Source organism: Biomphalaria glabrata, chromosome 9, assembly GCF_947242115.1.
Source record: "Biomphalaria glabrata chromosome 9, xgBioGlab47.1, whole genome shotgun sequence".
NCBI lineage: Eukaryota > Metazoa > Mollusca > Gastropoda > Planorbidae > Biomphalaria > Biomphalaria glabrata.
Window position 1 is genome coordinate 6915611 of NC_074719.1, and position 26282 is coordinate 6941892.

A 26282-nucleotide genomic window follows, 5' to 3' on the forward strand; every position below is an offset into this window, starting at 1 on the left:
TATTATCTACGTGCAGGCCTCATTCTATCAATTAGTTTAGATCAGTCATGTAGTTGTATGATTGACCTAGACATAATACATAGACAGAAATATTTTTACCAATTGCGCTATGATCTTATCACTTGTCTTGACCTGTTGTGATAAGGGGAAGGGGAGAAGGGGGGGGGTATCTAGTGAATGTTTACAGGGTAGTTTTTTAAATTAAAAAAAAAAACAGTCACTCAGGTCTCAAGATTCCTCAAGTGGACTTATTCAACTTATACCACCACATGTCAAGTACGATTTCTTTCCCTTGTTCAAGATACTTAAGAAAATAATTGATTACCAGTGGTTTATTAATTGGTTAATTTAAAACAAAATGATTCTTTTGTTGTCAGGTAAAAGAAATTTCATAGTGACGACACTCACACTGCTTCCCCAATGCGATTCTAGATTTCTTTCTTATGCCAGAACGGTCAGATTTCTCCTGAATGACTCACCGTCGTTTTGTTGGCCTATTTTGCGTTCACAAAACAGGTCCGCTAGAAGAAATATAATCTTGCGGAACAAGAGGATGATCCTACGACTATCAAGCCCATTACAAATGTACAAGTTCACACCTCAATAGCCAACTTAACCCTTCTTAATCAGTGGCGTAGCTAGGGTAGGGGTAGGGGGAGAATTTGAAAATCTCCCCAGGCCCCCACTTGAGGGGTCCCCAAATGAGTGTTTTTTTACATTAAATATTACGCAGAATGCAGGGGCCCCCAAAGAGGTCAAGCACCCCTGGCCCCCAAATGATGGCAAATTCCTAGCTACGCCCCTGTTCTTAATTTAACTTTATTTTACCTGAGCACCTCACACTAGACGAGGACTCGACGACTTTGCGAGGTTGTGATCGAGCGTCGCAAGATGTTTTGTAAAATGTTTTACATCAGTGATGACCAAAATACGGCCACATCGGGCCTCTGTTTCATCCGGCTCGCCGAAACGACGGCACAAAGCGAAGAAAATTCCCTCTACACAAAAAAAAAGAAGATTAAAATAAAATTATCTTAATTGAGGTAAGTGGATTGGTACCGATAATAAGCCAACATATTTGTTTTATACAGAAAGAGTGGCCATTTCAAAGACTATAACATTCAACAGCTTATAACATTCAACAGCTTATAACATTCAACAGCTTATAACATTCAACAGCTTTATGAATGAAACCAAACACATAAACAATTAAGTCGAAATTCATGGTTTGAGACGCGATCGTTAGATTAATTGTAAGATTACAGCTAGAATTGAGGATTAATTGTAAGATTACAACTAGAATTGAGGATTGATGAGAATATTGACCCCCCCCCCCCCAAAAAAAAAACAACAAGAAAATGAGTCGGCTGTAAGCTACAGAGGTTTTCACATTGTAAGTAGAGACATGAATCCATTTTCCAACTGCGAATGCATAAAAAAACAGTGTTTGCTAGCAATGATGGAAGAAATTTGTCTTGTACTGAAGAATGCTGTTGAATGAAACTGTCAGCCTGTCTCGTGACAATTACAAGGCAGGTGAAGGAATAGGCAAATATCACCATTCAAAAGTAACAGATAAACCAGATTTCGAAATGTTTTCTATTGCCGCTGATGGGTTTACCGACATGATACCTCTTGGTAATTGTTCGGAGTACAAACAACAGTTTTTAAATCAGAGAATTTAGTAGCTATGAGGAGCACGCATGGGAACAGCAGTGGCGAATTCGTGTCAAAGAAGTTTCAATCATCACAGAGTATCTTTCTCTTGCTTGGAATATTAGTGGGGGGGGGGGGGGGGGACTACAACGGTGCCACAACTATGGTTGACAGCAAGTGTTGTCGAATTAAGTGGAACCGACACTGTGGCTTCATTAAATTATTCCCCAATAAAATCTATGCGTCAAGGTGTTCAGTCATGACCATGTGATGATGATCGTGTTCAGATTGAACCATGTTCGTCGTTTCGAAAATCCATCAGTGGCCAATTTTAGGCCACTTTTTTTTTCATCAGTACATCTTCAACCTTTTTTAAAACCTTTTTTAATATATATATATAGGCCTATATATATATATATATATATATATATATATATATATATATATATATATATATCAAAGAACAAGAAAAACATTAAAATACTTAAAAAAAAAAAAGACAATACCTCCATTATGCAACTTATTGAACGATTTTTTTTTATCTTAAAAAAGAATGAATGCAATTTTGAATGATTTAACATGACATATAATAATAATAAATCTTGTCTTTGAGTCCAAGTGAGGAGGAGTGCAGTATTTCACGCGGCTACGCAGTCCTAGCTGTGACCTACATATTATGCCACACCAGCACGGACATGACATAAAGGCTACTTACTGAAATTAAATTATCTCTAAAAGAGGAGTAATTTAACTATCCGTTTCCAATTATAAAAATAGCATTTTAACCTACTTGACTAAATTATAATAGGGCCTAATCTTTATCGACCCCATTGACATTGACATGGTGGAGTCACATTTGATGGACACTTAACGTTCAAATGGTGAGCCGCAAATGATATCCCTGCACTCAAGGCCGCCGCTACCTATTAAGCAATGTGTGCATTGCACTCCTGCAGCCAAATTTTGGGGGCGGTCAAAAGTTATTCAAAAGTTACCTTTTAAAAAAAAAAAATAATATTGGTTTAATAAAAAAAAAAAGACCGTCTCGAATGGTCTCTATAAAAAACTAAAAGAAATTTACATTTATGTGTTTTATTGTTATGTGAGTGTTATGTTGCTGCCTGGTCGTGCGGTTTGCGCGCTGGACTGTCGTTCGGATTTATCGATGGTCCCGGGTTCAAACACTGCCCGCTCCCATCCCCCGTCGTCTAGGAAGTAATTATCTTCAACTCTGAAGGAACATCCAAAACATGTAAAACATTTTACAAACAAACAAACAAACATAATATATTAATCGAATCAACATCGTCAGTAAATTGTTACAACAGCCTAAATTATTTTTTTTTTTATCAGCAGTGAAAAAAAAAACAACGGAAAATGAATTATTAGACCTAACAACAGATAAAATTGTCAATAATATTAGACTAGTAGTTTTTAATCTTTTCCGCTTAAGTGCGCTGTCTCGAATTGACAATCTCTTGTTTTTTTTAAGGTCCTTAATTCAGTAAATACAGAGCCAAAAACCCAAGGTAGGTGAAAAAATGAGGACTAACAATACGCCTGCTTCTGATCTAGTGGGAAGAGTTTTCATCTGTTCTAGTCAATGTCTGTATAGAGTTTCTATAATTTTTGAAAATGAATCCATAACTATCTTAATGACTTCTCCTCTGGCGCTCCAGCGCGTTTTGTCCAAGCGATTAAAGCTAGTTTAAAGTTATTTTGTTAATGACGTCCTAGCGGTGTGCTGAAGTCGATAAAAAAGTTGTGTAAACGGTCCAGTGTACCGAAAAATGTTGCTGAATAGATTTCAGCTTCAGCCTGAATTCCAGCCAATTTCAGAGAATGGTTCGAGTAGATAATTAATTAAGATGATGTCAATGAAAGACTACATAATTTGTAGGCCTACCGCGTTTTTATCCATGACAACGTAACCTCAACAATTGGACAAATTTGATCCAGTTTTGTGATGTTTTAGAGAGTCTTAGGCATTTATTTATAAGCTCTAGATCTTGATGTAACCAGCGTACTGAACAATGGAGTAACAAAAAGTGCGCGAGAGTGTACAAGTGCATTGCCTTCAGAGATTTAAACAAATCAAGTAAACTTGATTCAACCTGGTAACAGCTTACGTTTAATTAAAGAAAAAGCATAGGAGATTAAGTAAGTAAGTAATTTAATTTCTTGTAAACATTTAAAATTCAATACTTTGTCTTTGTTCGTTTATGTTCAGTGATTTTATTGAGAAAATGTATCCTTAGTTTGATTCCCCTAACCACGTGATGCCCCGTGCGGCCCGCACCACTCGCACATGGCTAGCTACGCCACTGAGTGGTTCTAACCATATTTTTGTACAGCCCTGAGTCTTAGGTGTTCTATATGAGGCGTCTCAGGCTCCTCGAACCTTCCATCAAGATAAAAACTTAAACAGACCCCGGCAAAAATGTACTCGGCATCACTTATGACAAACATGGCTAGCTACTCCACTGAGTGGTTCTAACCATATTTTTGTACAGCCCTGAGTCTGGGGTGTTCTATATGAGGCGTCTGAGGCTCCTCGAACCTTCCATCAAGATAAAAACTTAAACCCCCGGCAAAGATGTACTCGGCATCACTTATGACAAACAAAAATCAGATCGCAACTGGGTTTGAGAAGTTACTTGAAATATTTCAATTATTCGATCTTAATCTTTGGAATCAAAGGAAATGACTGTTAAAGACAACAATTTAAAAATCTATCCCATACTTGATAAAACAATAAATGCACTAAAAACAGATTTATCTTATATAATACACACGTTACTTAAAAAAAAAGATAATTACGTCCTACCAGTCATGCATTTAGTCATGACTCGTGCATGTTAACCAATGACTTCATTCTGCCAAGTCACTGGTTTTCCTGACTGGCTCAGGCAACCCATTCCATGCTTTAATAGCACTAGGGAAGAAGGAGCATTTGTACAAATTGGTCCTAGCATATGGAACGAGGAATGTGCCTTTATCTTTGTCTTTCTGGGTATTTGAGATGTTAAACGTAGCCAACAGAATTTTACAAAAAAAAAAAAATAAAAAAAAAAAAAAACCAGTGACTTGGCAGAATTTAAGTCATTGGTTAACATGCATGACGCTTAGGACGTAATCATCTTCTTTTTTGAAGTAACGTCTGTATTATATAAGATAAGATTACCAGACAGACAAACAGATTCGAGTGAGTTGACATAGGCTTTGTAATGAACTGATGCTAGATGCTATGGAAAAACCATCAGATGTAGCCTAAATGGAAATAAACTTTTTAAAGAATTAAGAGCAACAGATTCGAAATTTATTTGAAACCTGAAATGGGTTCAGTTGAAGTACTGGAATATATTTGTAGAGATAATTTATCTTTACATTGTTCAAGATTAGTAGGCTATTTGTACTATGAGTTTTTCTAACTATAGCAGTGTCAGGGGCAGTCAGCGAACGACCATTTTCAAAATAAAACTGTTAAAAGTTATGCCCAGTTATGCCATAAAAAGATTATCACTGAAAGCAATAAAGAAGTGTTAAAAATTCTTTGTGGTACTTCAAAGTAATTAGGTAATAGGCCTATATTTTTTTTTTTATAAAATATTTTTATTTATTTTTGTTTCTGTCAAATTTAAGCTTGTAGTGAAAATTTGTGCTGCTTTTTTTTTTTTTATCGATTAGTTCAGCTTCTTTTGATGTGGCGTGGATTTAATTACAGGACACTGAAGCATATAAGAGTAAAGGGAGGACTACAGCCTTGTAGACTTAAGTTATGTAGATATGCTGGGTCCTTTCCGTAACCATACTAATACTTGTTATTGAAATTTGCAAAAGACAAAACTTATATTTAGACGAATGATTAAGTGCCTAATTAAGTGCTTTTTTGTTTAAACATTCACCTCTACACGCTATTTACTATAAGAAACTCCAAAATATAATGTTAATAATCATTTTCCTAAAAAAAAAAAAGTGGGGCGGTATTTTAATCTAGTCTTTTGACTGTCTATTGATATAATAAGATTATGGATGATAGATCTGCCTAATCGAAACGGGAGTTCGACACTAAAACTAGTCTTGTATATCGAGAATATATAATAAAGCAGCAGGTATAGAACAATTGACCAAAGTGACATTTAACAAGCAACAAAAATCTTGATGTAGATCTAGAACTACTCTCTGGATAAAGTGGATTTTGTACTGTTACATTTGGACCAAAATAAAACTTTTATTATTTCGCTTCTTTTTTTTTTTTTTTTGTTTGTCGGTAGGACTGTTTCTTTGTAACGATCTATCGTAAAGGAGCATGGGAAACGACGTCACCAAATCTCATTTGCATATTCATTTATTTGTGCTCGCCATTTTGGTAGCACTAAGATAGGGGCTAAAGCCAATTTTTAATCTGAGAATATCGTAGCCATCGGTGTATATTTATTTAATTTTCCACTCTCATTTTGTTGGGAAATTTTTTACCCACGAGAACGGGCCTGCGTAAGTACACTTTTGTCAAAAAAACTGCATAAATGTCTTGCAAAGTTTAGGGTAGTCTATCTTTGTTCTTGATCTAGATTCTAGATCTACGAGGTTCTGTGATTCATGATCGAAGCTAGTCAAATGCAAATTTTTTCATGCTTGTACTCGTTTTGGAAAAAGTCTGAATTAAATAGATCTAGATAGAAACTAGATCTCAATCATTCCACTACTGCACTCGTAAGGTATTGTTATACTAGATCTAGTTAAGTCTAGTAGTTATAGAGAGTTGAGTAGAGAGTGGTCAAGATTATTTGAAGATTCCCCATTCCTGATTCTGCATTCACTGATTCAGAATTCGATCTACAGTACTTAGTCACAAGTTAGTGTACTACTGTAGCACTGCTGTAGTGTACATAATGAGAATGAGAGAATCTTAGTCAACTTAGATCTACTTACTTAGTCATAACTTAGTCACTTAGTGTGTGTTCAGACTTTTCAGTGTTACAGTTAGCGAGTCTAGTCACACTCACTCACTAGTGACTAGTCTAGTGATTTACTAGTTGTCTTAGTTTAGATGAATTAAATTGATATAATCTAGATCTATCAAGATCTAGCCTAGGTCCTAGGTGACACTAGGTCTAGACTGTAGAGTGTAGATCTAGTCTAGAAGCTGTGTAGATCTGGATCTAGTCACCTAGCGACCTAGTGTATTGTATTGTGTGAATGAAGTCAGTGTCATTGTTCTTTTTTTGCATGCCATTCTTAGCATGAATCTATGATTCAAAAACGCTATCTCGAAATTATCGGTCGTTTTTCTTTCCGTTTTTTTTTTCACCTAGCTATTTAAGGTGTTTGATATCAGGGAAAAAAATAGATGAGTGCCAGGGGTACACTGTAGCATACCTACCCAACCTCTCTTTGACTTCAGATTTTATTTTAACTATGCATTGTGAAACAAAGCCACATCAATTTTTTAGGCCAATGGATGACGAGTTAATAGATGTTTTAATTTTTTTTCTAAGTCTAACCAATACACTACAATACAAATTAAAATGCAAAAAAATTGCCACAATTTGTCTTAGCTCTTTCACTCCTAATTGATGATACCATAGTTGTAAACTTTACCTTGTGTTATATAAAAATAGCTTGCATCCCCCTTTAATTCTATACCAAATAAAACATTTCCTGATAACAAACGACAAAGCTATTGACGCTTAATCGTAACAGGTTAATTGAATACTATTGAGGAAAATGAAGAAATCTGTCGAAACATGGAAAAATAGTTACATAGAGAAAGAGTTAATATGTTCAACAAGGCAGCTTAACTCTAAGGGTACTAAAGATCTTTGTAGATCTAGACTGTATGATGTATTGATTTATGTTGACTAGGTAGTTTATTTAATTAAACAGCTAGCAGCTTTTGAATAGGATGGATAATAATTAGATTTTAGATCTACATTGTAGATATAGTTCTATATGCTTAGAATGCAGTGATAAATTTTCTTTAAGGGAAGTTTGCAGTGATACCCTTAAATTCATCTATCTTATAAATTACAGAAATTTCAAAAGAGCAAGATGCATATCCAGGACATCTATGTGTTAATCTAGTCATGCATGGTTTATTATGCATCAAATTCATTCAAAAACACATTATGGCTAGTCATTATTATTAATAGACTAGACTATAGAATTAAGTTGTGAACTTTGGTCCTACTCTATATTAGCAAATTAGATCAAAGATAAGAAAAGTTTGTTAAAATGTAAATATGCAAGTAATCTATACAGGATCAGCTTTATCCTGGGTTCTTTACCATAATAACTCATATAGATCTAATTTACATAAATATTATAGGCCTATGTTTTAGTTATTTTTAAAACTTTTTCAATTTTTCAGATCTTTGCGGTTCGTTCAGAGGGTCTATGACAAAACCTTCAATGTTTGAGCTTCGGCAAAATGTCCACTATTTCGGGGATTGGCAGTAAAGGGGAGAAGAATAAAAGTAAATTTAAGAGTATAGACATCAACACTCTGTATAAAGGAAAAAGTGTCGAGACTCAGAAGTCAACTGGTAAGCTTCAGGTCTATATGTGACATTCGAGTGGAAATCTAAGTTGAATAACTGATTTTTTATTTTTTTTAATGTGGCATGACTGTAGGGGGTTGAACAATTAAATTTAAATTTAAAACAACACTTAATCATATATATATATATATATATATATATATATATATATATATATATATATATATATATATATATATATATATATATATATATATATATGCTTGGTTAGATAAGTCGTTAGAGCATCAGAATTTAAACCTGAGGGTCTGAGGTCAAGTCTCTGATTGTGAAATAACTTCTTTTATTTTTAGTTGCGTTTTTCATACATTTAATAATTCTATCTACATATTTTTCAAAGATCCATCCAGAATATAAAACCCCGATCCTAAAATGATTTTTAACACTTGATTAAAAATTGATAGTGCTTGAGAGCATTAGATAGCCTTTCAAAAGTCAAACTGTTTTCTAAGGCATAAAGTGTGTGTGTGTGGAAATCTGTGATATTGGTAATATAATTCAGGGGCCAAAAAATATGTCTGTGAAGGGTAGCATTATGAAGCGGGCTAGGCCAACTTAGGTGTAAAATACTAAGATTCAAATGTTTTGAGGGGGAGAGAAAAGATTTACATATACTAAAGTACAATAGCCAAAAAGTAGGGGGGGAGGGGAGGCTTGTTGAAAGTGGGCAGTTTTATAGAAAGGGCAAAAAATAAGGGTGGGAGGTATGGCCTAAGTATTATGTGAGCATTTGCAGGTTGTAATAAAAAAAAAAAGGGCCCAGGCTAAAAAGTGTATAGCCTATCAAATATTTCGAATAAGAACTAAAAGGTAGAAGTCATATGGTGTAAATAAGACTAGGTCCTATTTGTTAGGTGAGTTGGAAGGGGGGGGGGGAGAAGTGATATACGAATTTACGGGTTGGTCCTAGTCAACATAATAGATATTAGAATTAGCTGACCAAAGAAACATAAGGGGGGGGAGGGTAGACAGGGTCCATTTAATTTTCATAAGTAAGAAAAAATAAGTAATTTTTATAAGTAAGAAAAGCCTGGGAACAAATCAATGTGCAAAACAGGTGCATAATACATAAAACTTAATATTTGTAAATTCTGATATTTAAGGGTTAACTAAATTTAATTTCTCATTCCTAACACTTTAAACAATCAATGGAGGTGGGTCTTCATCTTTTTTTTTTTTTATAAGTTTAAACTATAAGCATCATCTTGAATTAATGTCTGCAAATAGTACAGTTTAATTTTTTTTAAAAACGATTTTTCTATTTTCAAATGTGGGCTAATTGCTTTTCCTTCTATTTACTATTTTAAAAATTATATATTTTTCCTAAAAACAAGTTAATTTAATTAGTAATATACTTTTAAGGTATTACATTTATTCACAGTTCCTCGGCAACATGGACTTCAAAGCTTGGGCAAAGTGTCCAGCTTGCGGCGCATGCCGCCTCCGGCAAACTTACCCAGCCTAAAGAGTGAGAACAGCGGGAACGATCCCAGCATTAGCCTTGTCCCTAGTGGGGGTTCGGGTAAGAATATTTAGTGCACTTTTTATTTATTTTTTACCTTTAAAATGATGAGCCTGAGCATGTTAAATAACTTTTCCTTTCCAAGTTTTCTTTACCTATACATACTTGTCACAAGCATATATTTCTTAGTAGTCTAGATTACTTGAGTTTCTATTGTGGTTGCATCTCATCTTACACAATTAAAAGTGTTGTAACATTACATAATTATTATATTGTATTAGTGTTTGTTTTTTTTTAACCTTTGGCTTTTAAAGGATGGGTGTCGAAGGAAGAGAAGAAGGAGGGCAGTGGAGGTGGAGCTCAGCCGCCATCGTCGCAGCTGCAGCAGGCCACGCCTACGCAGCAACAACAGGTGCCACCACACCAAGCAGCTACCAAGGTTAGAATAATTCATTATTGCATGTTTTACTCAAAACTTGCTATGATGCTCATTCATCTGTCAATCCAATGAAGTATAATGATTGCATTTATTTAAAGAATCTGAGCAAGTTGAAGGTTTTCAAATTGTAATTTCATTAAACCCATCCATATTGTTTGTGTCTGAATTTAATTTTCTTACCTAATTTAGATGCTTATCACATGTATGATCAGGGGTGCAGATTTTCCGGTACACCCTAGAAATGTTACAGGGGCTCCATTTTTTATTTATCCTTTTGGGTTTGTCTACCTTATTAAGTAAAATCTAATTTTTTTTTTCATCTTTCCCATTTTCTAGGCATAGCTTATATTGCCTGTTCCAGGTTCATGCATGTCTATTTATTTATTCAACTCTTTACTGAATAGAAACATATACCCACTGAAAATTTGATCAAGATAACCAAATTTAATTTTAAGGTGGAGTTTGTATTGTGTGGCCAATTAGCTAGTAATTTTTCCCCTTAAGATATACATAAACTGGCAAATTTCTGGGAAAATAGTTAAGAGGCGTCCTTGAAGTACCATCAAGTATCCAAGTTTCACCCAGTTTAAACCCATGAAGAGTTTGCAAGCTAATTGAAAAAATTGTAAAAACAGCTTAGGAATAGGGGGTCGGGGGGTGATAATAAGAGAAGTGTTAAATGTAAGTCAAATATTGCCATTGAGATTGAACTAAATCACCTCTTTTATTAATCTTACTCTTATTTTACAAACTTTATCAATTAATACTTTAAACACTCCAAAACAGTTAAGAATTATTATGTTACACAGTTTTGAAAATTGTACTTCATTAAAAACATTTTTGCAAAGCTTTATTTGATTAGAACCAAAATTGTTTTATAGTTGTAACCACTCAAATAAAACTAAGCTATTTATTTTTCACTCATTTATTGTACAAATTTAAAGAACATTTTAGGCAGCACATGTATAGTTTCCTATTTGTTTTTTAAGTTTGTATTTTGTTTTCGGGTTTAATATTAAGTTTCAGGGTTTACCTGAAGAAAAAAAAAGTGGCACCCATGTATAGAATAGCAAGGTATTAGCATTTAGACCATAACCATTCCAGTCCATGAATTTTGTCTCATTACCAGATTTTAAAAACCTTATTGCTTCATTTGCTTTGTAACTTGTTACAATTCCTTTTTTTTTTAAGGACAAAGTTTACATGTATATGTGTAAATGTTTCCACCATGATTTTTTTTACTTGCTTAGTTTTTTTTTCTTTTCTTCTAAATTTATTTTTTTTGTCAAGACTATGCAAAACCACATGATGCCCATACATTAATCTGATTGTGTTTGATTACTACTTCATCACCCACTAAACTGATGGTTTTGCTGCTTTTAGCTTCTGTGTTTATATATTGATAATGCATATACGAGTGTAGAAAGTTAATATATATATAATATACATATATTTTAGACCAACATCCCTGCTGGGGGGCCAAGCAGTACGGGTGTACGGTCATGGAGCAATGTCACAGGGGGCATTCAACAAGGTAATTTTCTTCTTTGATACCAGGTATTTCAAAAGCTATTATACCTAAACTATACATCTTATCTATTGTGAATTTTATAAACCTTACATAATGATAGACAAAAATATTTTCATATATTTTGATTTTATGTGCTAGTAGATATTTTTCATCTATTTCTATCTCAGAAATAGCTTGGTGTATCCTGTATACAAAATAAAGGATGTGCAATAAGCTTTAGTTAAATTTTATGCATTTTACTGAGCTTCTTTTACTTTTCAATGACAATGAAATAGAAGTAAAGTTTTTTTGTTTTGTTTTCGTCTTTTACTTTTGTTTAAGAGCAAAAAAAAAATTTTATTTTATTTGTGTGTGAAAATGCAGTGTCGATAGTGCTTCTTTTATTTATACATTTTTAAAAATATTAAGTAATGGATTAATATAATAATGCTATCAGTAGTTTATGACAATTTTCTTGCTAGCTTGAAATTGATCTTCTCTTTTTGAATTAAATGCAATACTCTATATAAATTATAGTTCACTACACAAGTAAACTATTTACTTGTATATTTATATGTACAGGGTTCGTAGCGCTCCTAAAAACTCCTAAAATCTCCTAAAAAATGAAAAGTCTCCTAAAATCCTAAAATTCTCCTAAAAATTGCCGAAAGTCTCCTAAAATTTTGTCCACTGTCCTAAAATTTTTACCCAATATTTTTAAAAAAATATAAATTTGCTTATTTCTTGCTAAAAATGCGGGGGAAAAAAAACAATAGCGTAACTATGCATTCTGATCTCATGACCTTACGGGCTGGCTGTGTTAATGAGCTGACCAGTGACGCTTTTACACCGCCTTTCACCCACTTGTGAAGCGCGACCTCGTGATTGAAGATGGCCTTGGTTCAAGCAAGCATTTCACCTGGCAGTATTTTCCTGAAGTCAGCGTAGAAATGTTTGTTTCCATTTATTCTTACCATTAAAGACGCGCTAGATCTAGTCTGTAGTGACTATTGTCTATAATTAGAGCAATTGCCAGACTAATTTGTAGGCTACACCATTTGTAGGCTAGACCCCTCCGGGCCCTCCCTCACCTAAAATCTTCATCTTGTAAGTGTAAGAGTGACTTCGCGTGGAAAGTCGGTAAATCTTCTAGATCTAGCTAGTATCTAGTAATATTATCTAGATTTAGATTTAAGTTAGATCTAGTGAAGATAATTCGCACCTAACATGAAAAATCAGTGAATTTTAGTCAATTTAATGATCTCGATACACCTAATGTCTAGATTACTCTAGAAATACGCTAGATTCTAGATTTGCGCAAAATCACTTAGAGTCTAGTGAAGATAATTAGCACAAAGAAGTGAAAAGCCCGCAAGTTTAGTGACTTAGATCTAGACTCTAGATCTACGGTATATTCAGTGAAGATAATTCGCACACAGGCGCGAAAAGTACGCAAATTTTAGTGACTTATATCTAGACTCTAGATTTACTCGAAATCACTAGAATCTAGTGAAGATAATTCTCACACAGCCGTGAAAAGTCCGCAAAATTGAGTGACTTAGAGTTAAAGTCCGCGAATTTTAGCAAATTAGCTTTAGTTTAGATTAGATATTCTGTAAATTTAGTGAAGATAATATTCACACAGCAGTAAAAAGTCCGCGAATTTTCTAGACTTTGATCTAGGCTCTAGATTTATGCTAAATCACTAGAATATATATAGTGAAGATATTTCTCTCAAAGCCCTGAAAAGTCCGCGAATTTTAGTGACTTAGATCTAGAGTCTAGATCTACTGTAAATTCAGTGAAGATATCTCACAGCCTTGAAAAAATCCGCGCATTTTAGTGACTTAGATCAAGAGTCTAGATCCACTGTAAATTTAACGAAAATATTTTGCATGCCAGGGAAACTATATGGTTGAAAAAGATTCTGATAGGAAAAAAACGTGAATAGGTCTAATCCCCCCCCCCCCCCCCCCCCCCCCATCCAAAAGCCATTTTTTAGTAAGCAAATGTCAACTAAACATTCAAATAGACCTATATTGCCCTATATATTACTGGCACTGTTTATGAGAAGGATTTAAGTTAGCTAATAAAAGAATAAAACATTACACAAATGCACACCATGACTCTAGTATCTATAAGATACACATAGGAACTGAACATTTACATTTCCACCATAGAGAATACACATTATGAAGGCATCTCTAAGAATGTTTCTTATTTTAAAAAATGGAATAGTAACCATATGTAATGTTTTTAAATAAATCTTTGAAAAAAAAAATGGTTGTTTGAGGTTTTGGGATGACAGTCAAGTTGTTACTTGATTAAAAGATAACTTTCATTACATTTTCTGTGGACATACCACAGCTAATAACATTGTTTCTGTGGCATATTGGCAAGAAATTTATTATTTTTAAAATCAAATAACAATAATTGATTTGATAAATGCTTAGTTTTGTGTATGTTTTACTATGTATCACACAAATGGATGGGAAATACACACACACATCATACATTTCATCCTTAAAAAAACTCCTAAAAAATTTTCATGGAAAAGTGCTACTAACCCTGTATGTATAAATCAGTTATGCATATAGTTTTTAATTATTAGTTTTATTTACGTATTTTAGGGGGATTAGTAAGTCATCAGTCACCATTATTTCAAGAGGAATTTCCAAGTTTAGCACAAGAAGAAAAGAACAAAGAAACAACTGTACCTACCAAAAAGGAAGAGGATATCAAGGATACTCAATATGGACCAGGGCCAAGCTTGCGACCACAGAGTAATTATTGTTAATTTTTAGTACTCTTATACGTTGGATTGGAATATTTTAGCAAAAAATAATTATATGTATTAATATGCTACAATTTATTACTGCAGATGTTGCAAGCTGGCGAGAGGGTGGCGGGCGTGCAGTGCCACAACAAAAAATAGAAGAACCCACACAGAGTACTACCAACTCAAACCAGATCGAAACACAGTCCAATGGCCTCCAGATGTCCGGTGGAAGTGGGGCTGGGGTTGGGGCTGATTTACCATCTCTGCAGGTACCACCCCGCCCCAGCTCAGGTCATGGACCACCAATGGGTCCCATGCCAATGGGTCCCCCAATGGGAATTCCCCCACCACAGTACAGAGGCATGATGCCTGCCTATGTAAGTATTAACCCTAGTTCTTAAAACTGCAATAATGAAATATCATGAATAGCTTTATTAAAAGTAAAAATTCTTCCTTGTAATTTTATGGAGTTATAAATTATGTAAACCTTGTGAAAACACAAACACATCATAATAATTCTACAATTATAAAATATATTAGAAATCAATGTGTTTTTATAAACATTTTTTTTTTTGACACATTTTAGTAATTAGACCAGTAAAGTATGTAATTTTGATTTTCTTTTAAATTTCAAGTACATCGGGAACCATAAAAAGAAAGAATTAAAAAATTATCTTTTGAGAATAAAATAGTCTATTATTATTCATACAAATAGTTGGAATTTGTTTTTATTTTTTAATACAATTCTGCAAACCACATGATGCCCTTCTATCAGTCTGACTAAACAAAGTTTGATTACAGTTTCATCACCCACTTAACTGATGGTTTTGCAACTTTTCAGTTTTATATTACATTCATATTTTGTAACTTTAGCTTCTGAGCATAATTCTTTTGATTGATATATCACCATTTATACTGTAGATGTTTGGAAGGATGCCTCCTGGAACCTATCCACCAAACTATCCCAGCTTTAGACCACCATACTCTCATGATGCCAGGTTAGTACTGGATTCAGTTTCAACATATTCAAAATATTTTGTCTCGTTGAAAAAAATTTTTTTTGCAGTGATGAATTTCTTTATCTGTCAATCCCATGATTTACAGTGATTATAGTTATAAGCTGAGTAAAAATGAAATGATTAGCAAATAAAAAAAAAATAATCATTCCGTAAACTTTTTTCTGTAAATATTACATTTGTATTTTAGATTCAGAGGCCCACCTCCCTCTATGTCTCATCAGAGACACTTAGGGGATGGTGAGGAGGGTCAGAAACGACCTGCCATTGTGTCTGATAAGCAACTTAAAGATTTTGAGGATTTATTAAAGTCTGATCCTACTGATGGGGGATGGGCAGGTCCTCAAGGAGAGATAGACTATAGGTAAGAATTGATTTTTTTTGTTTAAAAAAAAACAACTAAATAAGATATTGCCATTTGTTATTTAATAGAATGGCTTGAATTGAAAACATTGTTTTATTTACAGTGAAAAGTTGGTTTTTAGCGATGAAGATGATGAGCCCCAAAGCCCAAGGTAATATATTTGTATTTTGTTAAAGCAATTTTTTTTAAATGTTACTTCATCTAGACTATTTTGAGTTTTAGGATAGAAACAATTTCAGTGTTGCTAATGTGAAGGAATTGTAACATATATATTGATATAAATTTAAGTCAACAAGTAAGAGCTATTTTTTTCGGAAAGAAAGAAAAAAAATGCAAATGGGAGTGAAGAGGCCTTTACAGAGCCAGTGTATAGATTTCCATTTTTAAACTTAACAGAATTTCATATATTAGCAATGAAACAAATGCAAATCTTAATTTAATGGGGTTTGATAAGTGATGTAAATAACAATGCCTAAGATTTCTTATTAAAATTCGTTAACAGGGACAGAGCTCTGAGAGATGAAAGACGACGACTAAGAAAGGAAAATGAAGAGCATCAGAAAGAAAGTGAATCTGATAAAGAAAGAAAAGATGATAAAGAGAAGGTAAAGATATATCTAAACAATTCAAAAGAAAATTAAAACAAATACTCTCTTCTATAGGATAATCACCAAAAATACTTTATATTAGATTATAATAATGTACAATGTAAATTTTAAGTTGGATTATACGAGACAAAATTACATGAGGTGGATTTAAGAATGTTTTTTTACATGTTTGATCTCCATATTATCCATTATCCATGATTTTAAGTTGTCTTAACAAAAATGACTTTTCTTTATCATCCACTTGTGAATTAAGTTACTGCATTATTTAATCTTATAATGTACATTTTTTAGAATGACCAAGGCTCACAAATGGTTAGAGAAGCATGGCCACCTCATCGAGCCCCACCTCCACATTATCGGGGTGGACCTAGGCCACCTCATCCAGGCATGGATGCTGTAAGTTCACCGCTTTTTTTTCTTTTTCTCAAAGTGTAATTAATAAATCAAAAAGTACTTAAGCTATTTAGTTAAAAAAAAATACTACACCAAATGATGCTTCACTTAGACATGTTTGAAGTAAGGCTTATGAAACTTAATTATTCTGATGGTGTGAGAAACATAAATAAAATAGTCATGAGAAAGATAAGCTTAGTATTAATTTTTGTATGAAAATGTTTATCACAGAGAAATTGGCCACCTCACATGCTGCCCTATGAGATGTTGGGTCCACGAGGTGCTCCACCTTATTTTAGAATGGCGCCACCTCCTCAAATGGTTAGTACACAGTGCTTTTAATGTTTACTTTATTTCAAATTAATCTTATCAATCATTTATTGATCAGTTTTTATTTTTCTTTCATATCTTATTAGCGACCATTTGGTCCACCTCCACCTCCTGTATCTAGCCCTGGGGCAATGCCTAGCAGAAAACCTGGAGAGAATGATGATGATGAATTATGGCGACTGCGTCGGCGAGCCAATGAAGGTGAAATCAACATTGCTGTAGAGAGAGCTAGAATCAGAAGAGTTGAAGATGAAAAGAAAAAAGAAAGTGAGCAGAGGGCTGCAGCTGCTGAAAAACTCCGACAGTTGGAAGCACGGGCCAAAAAAAAGGAGGAAGTAAGAAAACAAGAATTAGATTTTTTGATAAGCTTTTATAATGTTAGAAACTTGGAATATGTCTGGTACAAATTTTTTTCTCCCACTTCCCATTCTCGGATTAAGTTAAAAATTTGCACAAGTATTTAATGTTCCTAACAAAAAAATGAATTAATAAATAAAAAAAATTCAGTATTGAAAAGGAAACAAATCCTAAAGCATTGAAATATGTCTGTAGATGTGGAGTTTTTCCATTTTTATTCTGTTATTCACTATTCCTACAGAGCAAGGAAGGTGACAATGAAGGAGGAGATAGTAGAACTACTAGTGAGTCTAGTGATAAAGAGCCAAGGGAATCTAGATACAGAGATAGACCTACAAATCTTACACCACCTGCCCAGGTAATGTAGACCTCGATTTACTTTGCTTAACTAATTTATTTTGTTTATTTTCTAAATTAACTTTTTGGATCAACATATCTTTATGCAGAGTGATCAGGGATCTAACACAAAAACTTATTTAAGAAATGTACCACCAAGATTTCAAAAACAGCAGGAAACTTCACAAGGACGTCAACAGCCTCCTAGTCCTGTTAGTGGTGTAACAGGAGGACACCCAGCAGTTCCCCCCATTCCTCAAGTATTTAGACCTGGGCAGGGACCACCACCACATTGGGGCTATGATCCTAGAGCCTGGGGAGCCATGCCTCCACATTTTTTGGATCCAAGATATGGACCACCTCGGCCACCTCTTGACATGCAAGGTAATAACTCCTATGGATTTATTTGAGCAATCTGTATAACATTCTTAATCAGTTGTCAACTTTTATTGACTTTCAATTTCGTTTAAAAAAAAGCTACAGTAATGACTTGTCATTTTCATTGAAAATGTTTTTTCTTTCTACTAATGATTTGTAATGTCACTTTTTTTTTTTTTTTTTAAATTTATTTTCTTTGTTCAAATGACATCAGGCATGCCTATGTATGGACCACCAATGTCAAGGCGGCGTAATGATAGTCATGGTTCTGGAAATGAAAATCAAGAAAGTGAAACTGGTCATGGTGATCAGTTTGATAGGCCAGATCACAGAGCCAGTTCTTGGATTGATGGTAGATATCCACCTAATCCACATCCTGGTGAGTTCTAATAATCTGATAAAAAAAAAATAGGTTATGCTTGTTACTGATTGTCACCATATAAACACACACACACCCATAACACTAAATGCTCTAAATATTTAATAAATTTTGTAATTTTTTCTTTAAAGGTCATTTTGATGATCCGCGTCGCCATTATTATGATCAGAGAGTTTATCCATTTGATTATGAAAGAAGGTACATTAGCAGCTGCTATTGTCTACTAGAACTTGTATAACTGAAAAAAAAATAGTAATAAAATCTAATTTTTATGAATTTTTTTTTTATTTGTCACATTTTTTACTTAATAGGGACTATGAGCGTCCTGGCAGAGAAGAAGAAAACCACCCCAGTGAAGGAGACACTGCTCCCAAAGAGCTTGAGCAAAGACCAACAGTATTACAAAGAGATTCCTTTGATGAACGTAAAATAATGGATAAGGAAGATCACAAGCCAGAACGCAGCATCAATAAAGCTGAATGGGATTTAAAGTTAGTGAAGTCAAGTCTTCATTAAACATTTACTGTAATAATGTGAAAGTCTATGTAGTTTTCGAATTTCCTTGTGATTCTTTGTTTTACTTAATCCTAATTAAAAAGCGTGGAACTCGTTTTTCTGTTAACAGTAGATCTTACTCCAAAGAGTCAAATAAAGATGATCCTTTGGATAATTACGATGATGATGATGATGAATTTGATACTAAACTTGATAAACAAGTAGAAGAAAGAGAAGAGCCTCAAGAGCCATACAGCAGAGGTTACAGACAATCGAGGCCTACTCCCAAGTTTAGAGCCTACTCATCTGAGGAGGTAAAGCAGCGAGAAGCAGCACAAAGTAAGTTATTGTTAGCAAACACCTGTACATGTAGCTTTCATCTTTTTCCATTAATTTTCATCATGTGTTTTTTTTTTTTTTTTTTTAAAGAACATGATGCACCCCCACCTATTCCATCAGAGCAAAATAAACAATCAAGTCAGGCTAAGAACAATTTGACATCCTTAAAGCGTAGTGCTTCTAATATGTCAAGCAGTTCTGCTGCTTCTTCTGACAAGGACAGAGAGAGGAAAAGTGATTCACCCAAAGAATGTTTAGTTTTTGAACGATCTCAAGGACTCAAAAGAGAAAACAACAAGGTTTCTTTTTTTTTTTTTATAAACTCAGGATTATAATTAAGTTTTCAGCTTAGTTTGTTATGTTGCTTTTTTATCAAAATGTAAAAAATAATAACATTCACAGGAGCAATCTAAGGAAATTAAACAATCTGTCAAAGAAACCACCAAAGCACCTGAACAACCACCTCCTCGTCCTAATGCATGGGAAATTAAAGAACAGGACAGGTAAAATTGTAAATAATAATTACTATATAATAAATAAAAATGTCTAAATCTTCCTTGGATTCTTATTAAATTTGTCTCGAGTTATTCCCTATTAATAATTTTCAACATTCTTGGAAACTGCTAAGTTATCACTGGATTAACTAGTTACCAAACTTTTTTTAAAAATCTGATGACTCCTTGTGTTACAAAGAAAATTGCCTTTACATATACAATCACAATCTGTATTTTAGTGATTCTGATTTTGTTCCATGCCTGGTTTGCATACATGTTTTGATAGTATTATATAGATAAAATTTTCACCCTTCTTAGATATTACCTACAGCTTTCATTTCTGAATAGATTGCTCTGACATTTTTAAACTTTATATTAACCCTGTATGACCCATCTCAGAAACCTTGAGAATAATTTTATGTGAAACATGTGCACATTTATTTTTTTACTTTCAACATTGTCAGCTGTTTTAACTGCATCTTTTTTCATCTGTTTATTCTGTAAAGAAAATCAACTCCTATGCTTGGACATATCTGTAGTATAAAATATTGTTCATCATTGCTTACAATATCTGAAATTATGACAAAGTGCAGAAAGTTCTTGTTCAGATGGTCAACCAGGGGACCATTTTGAAGAACTAATCTTTGATGCAATACTTAGTTGGAATTACTGATTTTCAAATATCTGTTGTCACTTTACTTTGTTTTTTTTTTTCATGCATTGGAAATCCTTGTACTCATTTTTCACATTTGTATACTGGTAATTGTTTTTGAAGAAGAGGATACCCAGTGAATTTCTAAAACTTTTCATTATACACTTATTTGAAAGTTTTAAGTCAAAGTTTGTCCTTGTGGTGTCCCTGTCTCTGGAACATTATTTGGATAGAGTGCTCTCTCTTCTCCACACATGCCATGCAGTTTGCTAATCGGGTCATTTTTCCTTCTGTTCGCACATACATTTTGTATAGTATGTGTTCTTCTAATTCTTCACTCACCAGTTTCTATTTTGTAACTAGTGGGCCTAAATCTTGATATAGTTGAGCTCAGTACATCTGGCTCATCACAGCACAATTGTAACAACTTAAGTAACATCTGCTCATATTTCACCATTAATATATTCATCAAATTCTTCTCCATTGTTTGAAATGTCATTGATCTGGGTCCAGACTTTTTATCAGAGCATCTTTGTTGTCAAGGTTTCATCAGTATTTTTAAGTATCTTTTAGAATGTGATACATTGGTTTCAGGCTTTATAAAAAGTGAGTGGATATTAAAAAAAATAATTTTTAAGGACAGCTTAAACCCCCAATTAGAAATTACATGTTTTAATAATAAAAAATGCTTTTTTATTATGTGTCAGCATGCAAATAAGAAGAAAATAAATATTTTTTCTTTATATCTTATCAACTTTTTGAGAAAAAAATATTTTTGGGACTATTTTTAGCTAAAATGATGAAAAAATAGCTATTTTTCATGTCAAGATTTCTTGAAAACTACTAAAGCTAGTTCAATAAAACTTCAGCTGTTGATTATTCAATACTAGTAAAAGATTGTGAAGCAGAATAAACCAAATTCATTAAATAGAAAAAAAGTTAAGCATGGTTGCGGCCCATTATTTTAAGTTTTTATAGGGGGGTAGGCATAGAAAAAAATTAATTACTCTTAAAGTTTTCAACCTTTTCTATTTATTCTGCTTCACTTTCATACCTATATATAGAACATTATTTTTGCCAAATTTCAAGACAAAATATTCATAAATAAATTTTTTATCACACCAACTCTGAACAAAAAAATATGAAAATGGCTAATAGGAGAAAACGGCAAAAAACGACAATCTCTGTGATAAAAACTAAGTTATTGTGTTTTTAAAAACATTTCTGCTATACAGTTAATATCTCTATTGTTCATCTGTGTTCCTAGTAATATTTGTTAAACTTTTGAACGCTTTTTTTACTTTTATATCCTATCTTTTTTGACGATACGATGCGATTTCTCGGATTCTAGGAATACTACATTGATGTAATTTATGGAGGAAAATATTCTAAACTTGCTATATAACCTTAAACTGAGTAGTTCACCTTCACTATATGATGAAAATAGCTTTATATACTGCTATTTCAAGACTTCTTTTACCAAAAAAAGCAATTTTAGGATGATAATATGGTGGAAAGTCTCAACATTTTGAATTAGTCGAGCGTTCCTCGAAAGAATTACGGCCTTAAAATACTAGTCTAGTTTCATTCACAGCTTTTGCTTTTATTTTCAATAGTTCAACTAATTGTTGCAAGCATTATGTTTTAAAAACAGTGAAGGAAAATGGTTGAGGTAGACCCATGGATGATATAGAAAACTTTAGGTCACCTTATGCCTATCACCCTATGTGAAACTATGTCTATATTATATATAGATCTATATTTATATATACAAACAAATCCTGGTACTGGTACTTTAAATTGTTTTGAAATTTCTTAGCAGCCTTTAGATTTAAAAATAAGATTCAAGCTTTTCATCAATTCCATAAATGTCTAAGTAAAAGTATTGTCCTGAAGTCTAAATGAACTAAATCTACTTTCTAGATCTAACTACTATCATTTGTCATTTGCTACACTAGATCTACGACTACTATGGTACTATTAGATTTAGTTAGATCTAGATCTGCTTTTATTATGGATTATTAGTAGACCTAAATCTAAAATGCAAAGAGTAGATCTAGATTATAATCTAGACTTTCAGACTAGGCTATTGCTAATAGACTAGCTAGATCTAGACTAGAGAACTAGGTCTAGTTAGTCTAGTTACTAGTAGTTAGATCTAGTCTAGTACTCTACTAGACTAGTGTTAGTAACAATCATGGCTAATCATGCCTTTGTTTATGGGGGCTGAATGAGCTAATTTCCGCAAAGCTTACTTATATTAGGTAAACCTTTCAAAATTTAAGTGTAGATCCCATTTCTTATCCATATTGAGTTTGAGAACTGATAACAAAAACAAAAGTACTAAAACTTTATCAAGCCACGTAGCTTCTCAGCAAAGGGTTGGAAGCCTAAAAATACCTGCGCAGTTGTTTACATGTGTATCTAGGTCAATATTTGTAAAGTGTTTTCTGATTGGTTTAAACCACATAAAGATGTATCTTTAAACCAATGAAAACGTTTGTTTTATTTGTTTTCAGCTTTTATTTATGGAACATAGAGGATTTTTTTTCATGTATTGTGGTGAAAAAATTATTGAAATTGGACCAAAAATAAAAAAGTTATAAAATTTTTAATAATTTGCATACTAATTAGGTGACATATAAATGTCTAGTATACAAAATATAAAAAAATATTTAAAATACTTCCACTTTGAATTTTGACATGCTTTATACACCAAATTGTTCAGAAATGAATACTGTATAATATTCAGTAATTAAAAAAAAAATCGAAAATTTTGACCCATAAGGGGGTTTAAGCTGTCCTTAAATAGAAAATTACCCACTACTGTTTGTTTAGATAATGCAGGGGAAAAAATGGAGAAAGTGCACTAACCCAGTGACATAGCTTTATTTACTAAGGCAGACATGCCTACCCCCAAGACCCAGAATGTGGAACACTCAGGTTGAAAATGTGGAATTTTGGGCCCCAATGTGGAACATATGCGCGTTTACGTTTGTCAGCCATACTGTACCCAATATAAATAAAACTTCAATTATATTAGCCTACTTTAATAACAATACTAGTTTGCTTTTTATAAATTAGATGTAAATAGTATAATATAATTAAAAGTAAGAAAACCTTTAATTCATAATTATGTCCTTTGTTTGAAATCAATAGTTCTAACTCCTATGTGATTATTCTAGATCTACTTGATTATCTATCCTTTTCTAGGGCTCTACTCTAGTCACTCTAGATGTTGGCTCTAGTGCTAGATCTAAAATAATTTAAGAGTCTGTCTACTAGTAGTACTAGTCTAGGACTAGACCTACATCTAATAAGTCCTCTAAGTCTAAGAACACAGATTATAATAAATATATTATAGATCTAAATATTTATGTCTAGATCTATGGACTTATTGAGAACTAAATTTATTACATATGATAATGATACATAGAAATCTAGAGATCTATCACCTTCTAAGTCTATTTCTCTAGATACTAAGGTAGATCTAGATTTAGTTAAATTTAGTATCATCTAGACTCTAGATTGTAGATTAGATTGTAGAATCTAGATCTAGTAACTAGTTAAATCTAGTAATCTAGCTAGTGCTAGATCTAGTCAATCTAGATCTAGATACTAATTTATTTAGACTATGTAATAAGTAGATATATAGCCTTATTTAGATCTAGGCCTTAGCCTTACTGTGTCTAAGTTAATTAATTACATTTAGATCTAGGTCTAGATCTAAAACTCTAATAACCTATTTGAAAAAAAATCCTTTTCTTAGAATAGTCTATACTCAATACTCTAGTCTATAGAATTACGGTATTACCTAAGAAACCAGTTGAGTTAGTCACGTTAGTCAGAATAGCGCCTTTGTCGGGAAAAGAAAGGGATTTGAATGGAAAATTAGGTTTATTAGCACTTACTAGATTCTAAGAATAGATCTAGACCTAGAGTACTAGATCTAGATGTAGATGATAGTAGATCTATGTCTAGATCTAGCTCAACCATATCTTCGTAAATTTAGAAATTTAGGACACACCGGGTCCGGGAGGAGATGAAATGTAAACAATAAACACAGACCTAGATATATTTTATTTTGCATTCAGTATTTTCATTTCGCATTATTAATAAATAATGAAAAATCGGCGATTTTTTTTTTTTTTGTGTCGGAATTCAGACTTGGCGGAACAAAAAATCGTGAATGCGGAACGGCGGAACATGTGAGCTTTTTTGATGCTTTTGCGGGACGGTTCCGCATAATGCGGGACTGTAGGCATGTCTGCTAAGGTAGCTTCTATTGATTTTTTCTTTCTTCAGAAAAGCCAAAGAGCCAGATAAACCAGAGGAGAATTCTTATGCCAAAGATGATGAAGATGAAAAACCTTTTGAGGAGCGAGTGGATAGTCCGTTTAGTAACAGGCCCCCTTTAAAAAAGAAACGAGAGGATGATCAAGATAGAAGAGACAGGCATGTTGATGATAGAGACAGAAGAGACAGAGATCATGACAGATACAATGATAAAACAGATCGACCTCGAAGCACTCCAGGCAGAGGTGGAAGAGAGTTTGTTAGAGGAAGAGGTGGTTCTAGAGGGCGTGGACGAAACTCTGTGCGTGGAAGTTATAATCCACGTGGAAGGGGTAAAGATTATTATTCTGGAAGTTATGACAGAATTGGTGGACCAAACAGACGCATGGATCAAAACAGGCCAATCAAGTCTTTTCATAAATCTGATGACAGTGAAGGAAATGAAAGGGAAGATTATAATAAACCACAAAGACGCAGGCATGGGCCTGCTGATGATTTAAGTGATGTATCTGCTGATGAGGGCAGTGCTTTCAATGACAGCATCAGTCATGATAGGCAAGATAAGGAGGATGAAAGACGTGAATTGAAGGACACCAGTCAGCAAACTACTAGAGCTGCAGATGACAATCGACCACAAGCTAGAAGGGGCTCGGAGGATAATAGAATTAGGGGTTCTGATGATATACGCATACATGGACAAAGAGGAAACGAGGATGTCAAATCTCGAGGGAAAGATGATGTTCGTCAAGGGCAGAGAGATGACAGAGCAAATGATGAAACAAGGTCTCAAGTGCAGAGAAATACAGAAGAAAATCGTCAGCTTGTCCAAAGGGGACCTGAACCAAATCGTGAGAATAAACAAAACAGAGACATCCGTGATGCGAAGAATCCATGGAATAATGAAAACAAGGCACCTCAAGGTGTTCAACCACCTATTGCTAATGTATGGAATAATAAAAATTCACCACTTCTCCCTGATCCACCTAAAACAGAATGGCCTTCTGACTTAAGTTCAAAAGATCAAAAAGATGATAAAGCTGTCAAAACTGATGTTTGGCAACGACGAGACTCAAGAGAAATAGGCCAAGAAAAATTAACCGGAACTTTACAAAACTCTGTTCAGGTTGATGGGCGTGAAAAACGTCATGACGGTAATAATCGCAGAGAAGATAACCGTAGGCGACAAGATACTAGAGATGGCGGTCGTCGTAATGATAGAGATCGGCAACGTGGTGATGATCCTGGACGAAATGAAGGTCCTGATGGAGAGCATAAAGATAAAAGAGATAGAGATAAAGACAGATACAGAGAAAAAAGAGAGTATTCAGACCTGCGACAAGATGATATAAATGGTCAATTCATTCCTAGAGGAGAGCCATCTAGAAGAGGAAGGGGTAAGTTTTTTTTCTTTTGGTCAATACCTTTAGTTGTATCTTTTG

At 33.6% G+C, this 26282-nt stretch overlaps 1 protein-coding gene across 4 annotated transcripts in view; it reads left to right on the forward strand.

Annotated features, from left to right (window-relative positions):
- Positions 1–5986: 5986 nt before the first annotated feature.
- LOC106053302 (protein PRRC2C-like) overlaps positions 5987–26282 on the forward strand; it is a 34663-nt gene continuing 14367 nt past the window's right edge. For 3 of the 4 annotated variants that reach the window (XM_056041564.1, XM_056041566.1, XM_056041567.1), the window contains exons 1-23: positions 5987–6150; positions 8027–8201; positions 9598–9738; positions 9993–10117; positions 11576–11651; positions 14258–14410; positions 14509–14783; positions 15328–15404; positions 15613–15786; positions 15890–15937; positions 16289–16391; positions 16686–16790; positions 17019–17108; positions 17204–17452; positions 17716–17832; positions 17921–18194; positions 18403–18567; positions 18699–18765; positions 18879–19058; positions 19193–19401; positions 19492–19700; positions 19804–19904; positions 24853–26237. In XM_056041564.1, the coding sequence (XP_055897539.1) occupies positions 8087–8201; positions 9598–9738; positions 9993–10117; positions 11576–11651; positions 14258–14410; positions 14509–14783; positions 15328–15404; positions 15613–15786; positions 15890–15937; positions 16289–16391; positions 16686–16790; positions 17019–17108; positions 17204–17452; positions 17716–17832; positions 17921–18194; positions 18403–18567; positions 18699–18765; positions 18879–19058; positions 19193–19401; positions 19492–19700; positions 19804–19904; positions 24853–26237 (4438 nt within the window). In that variant the 5' untranslated portion in view covers positions 5987–6150; positions 8027–8086. The remainder of the gene's footprint in view (positions 6151–8026; positions 8202–9597; positions 9739–9992; positions 10118–11575; positions 11652–14257; positions 14411–14508; positions 14784–15327; positions 15405–15612; positions 15787–15889; positions 15938–16288; positions 16392–16685; positions 16791–17018; positions 17109–17203; positions 17453–17715; positions 17833–17920; positions 18195–18402; positions 18568–18698; positions 18766–18878; positions 19059–19192; positions 19402–19491; positions 19701–19803; positions 19905–24852; positions 26238–26282) is intronic. The other variant, XM_056041568.1, reaches the window with a different exon arrangement.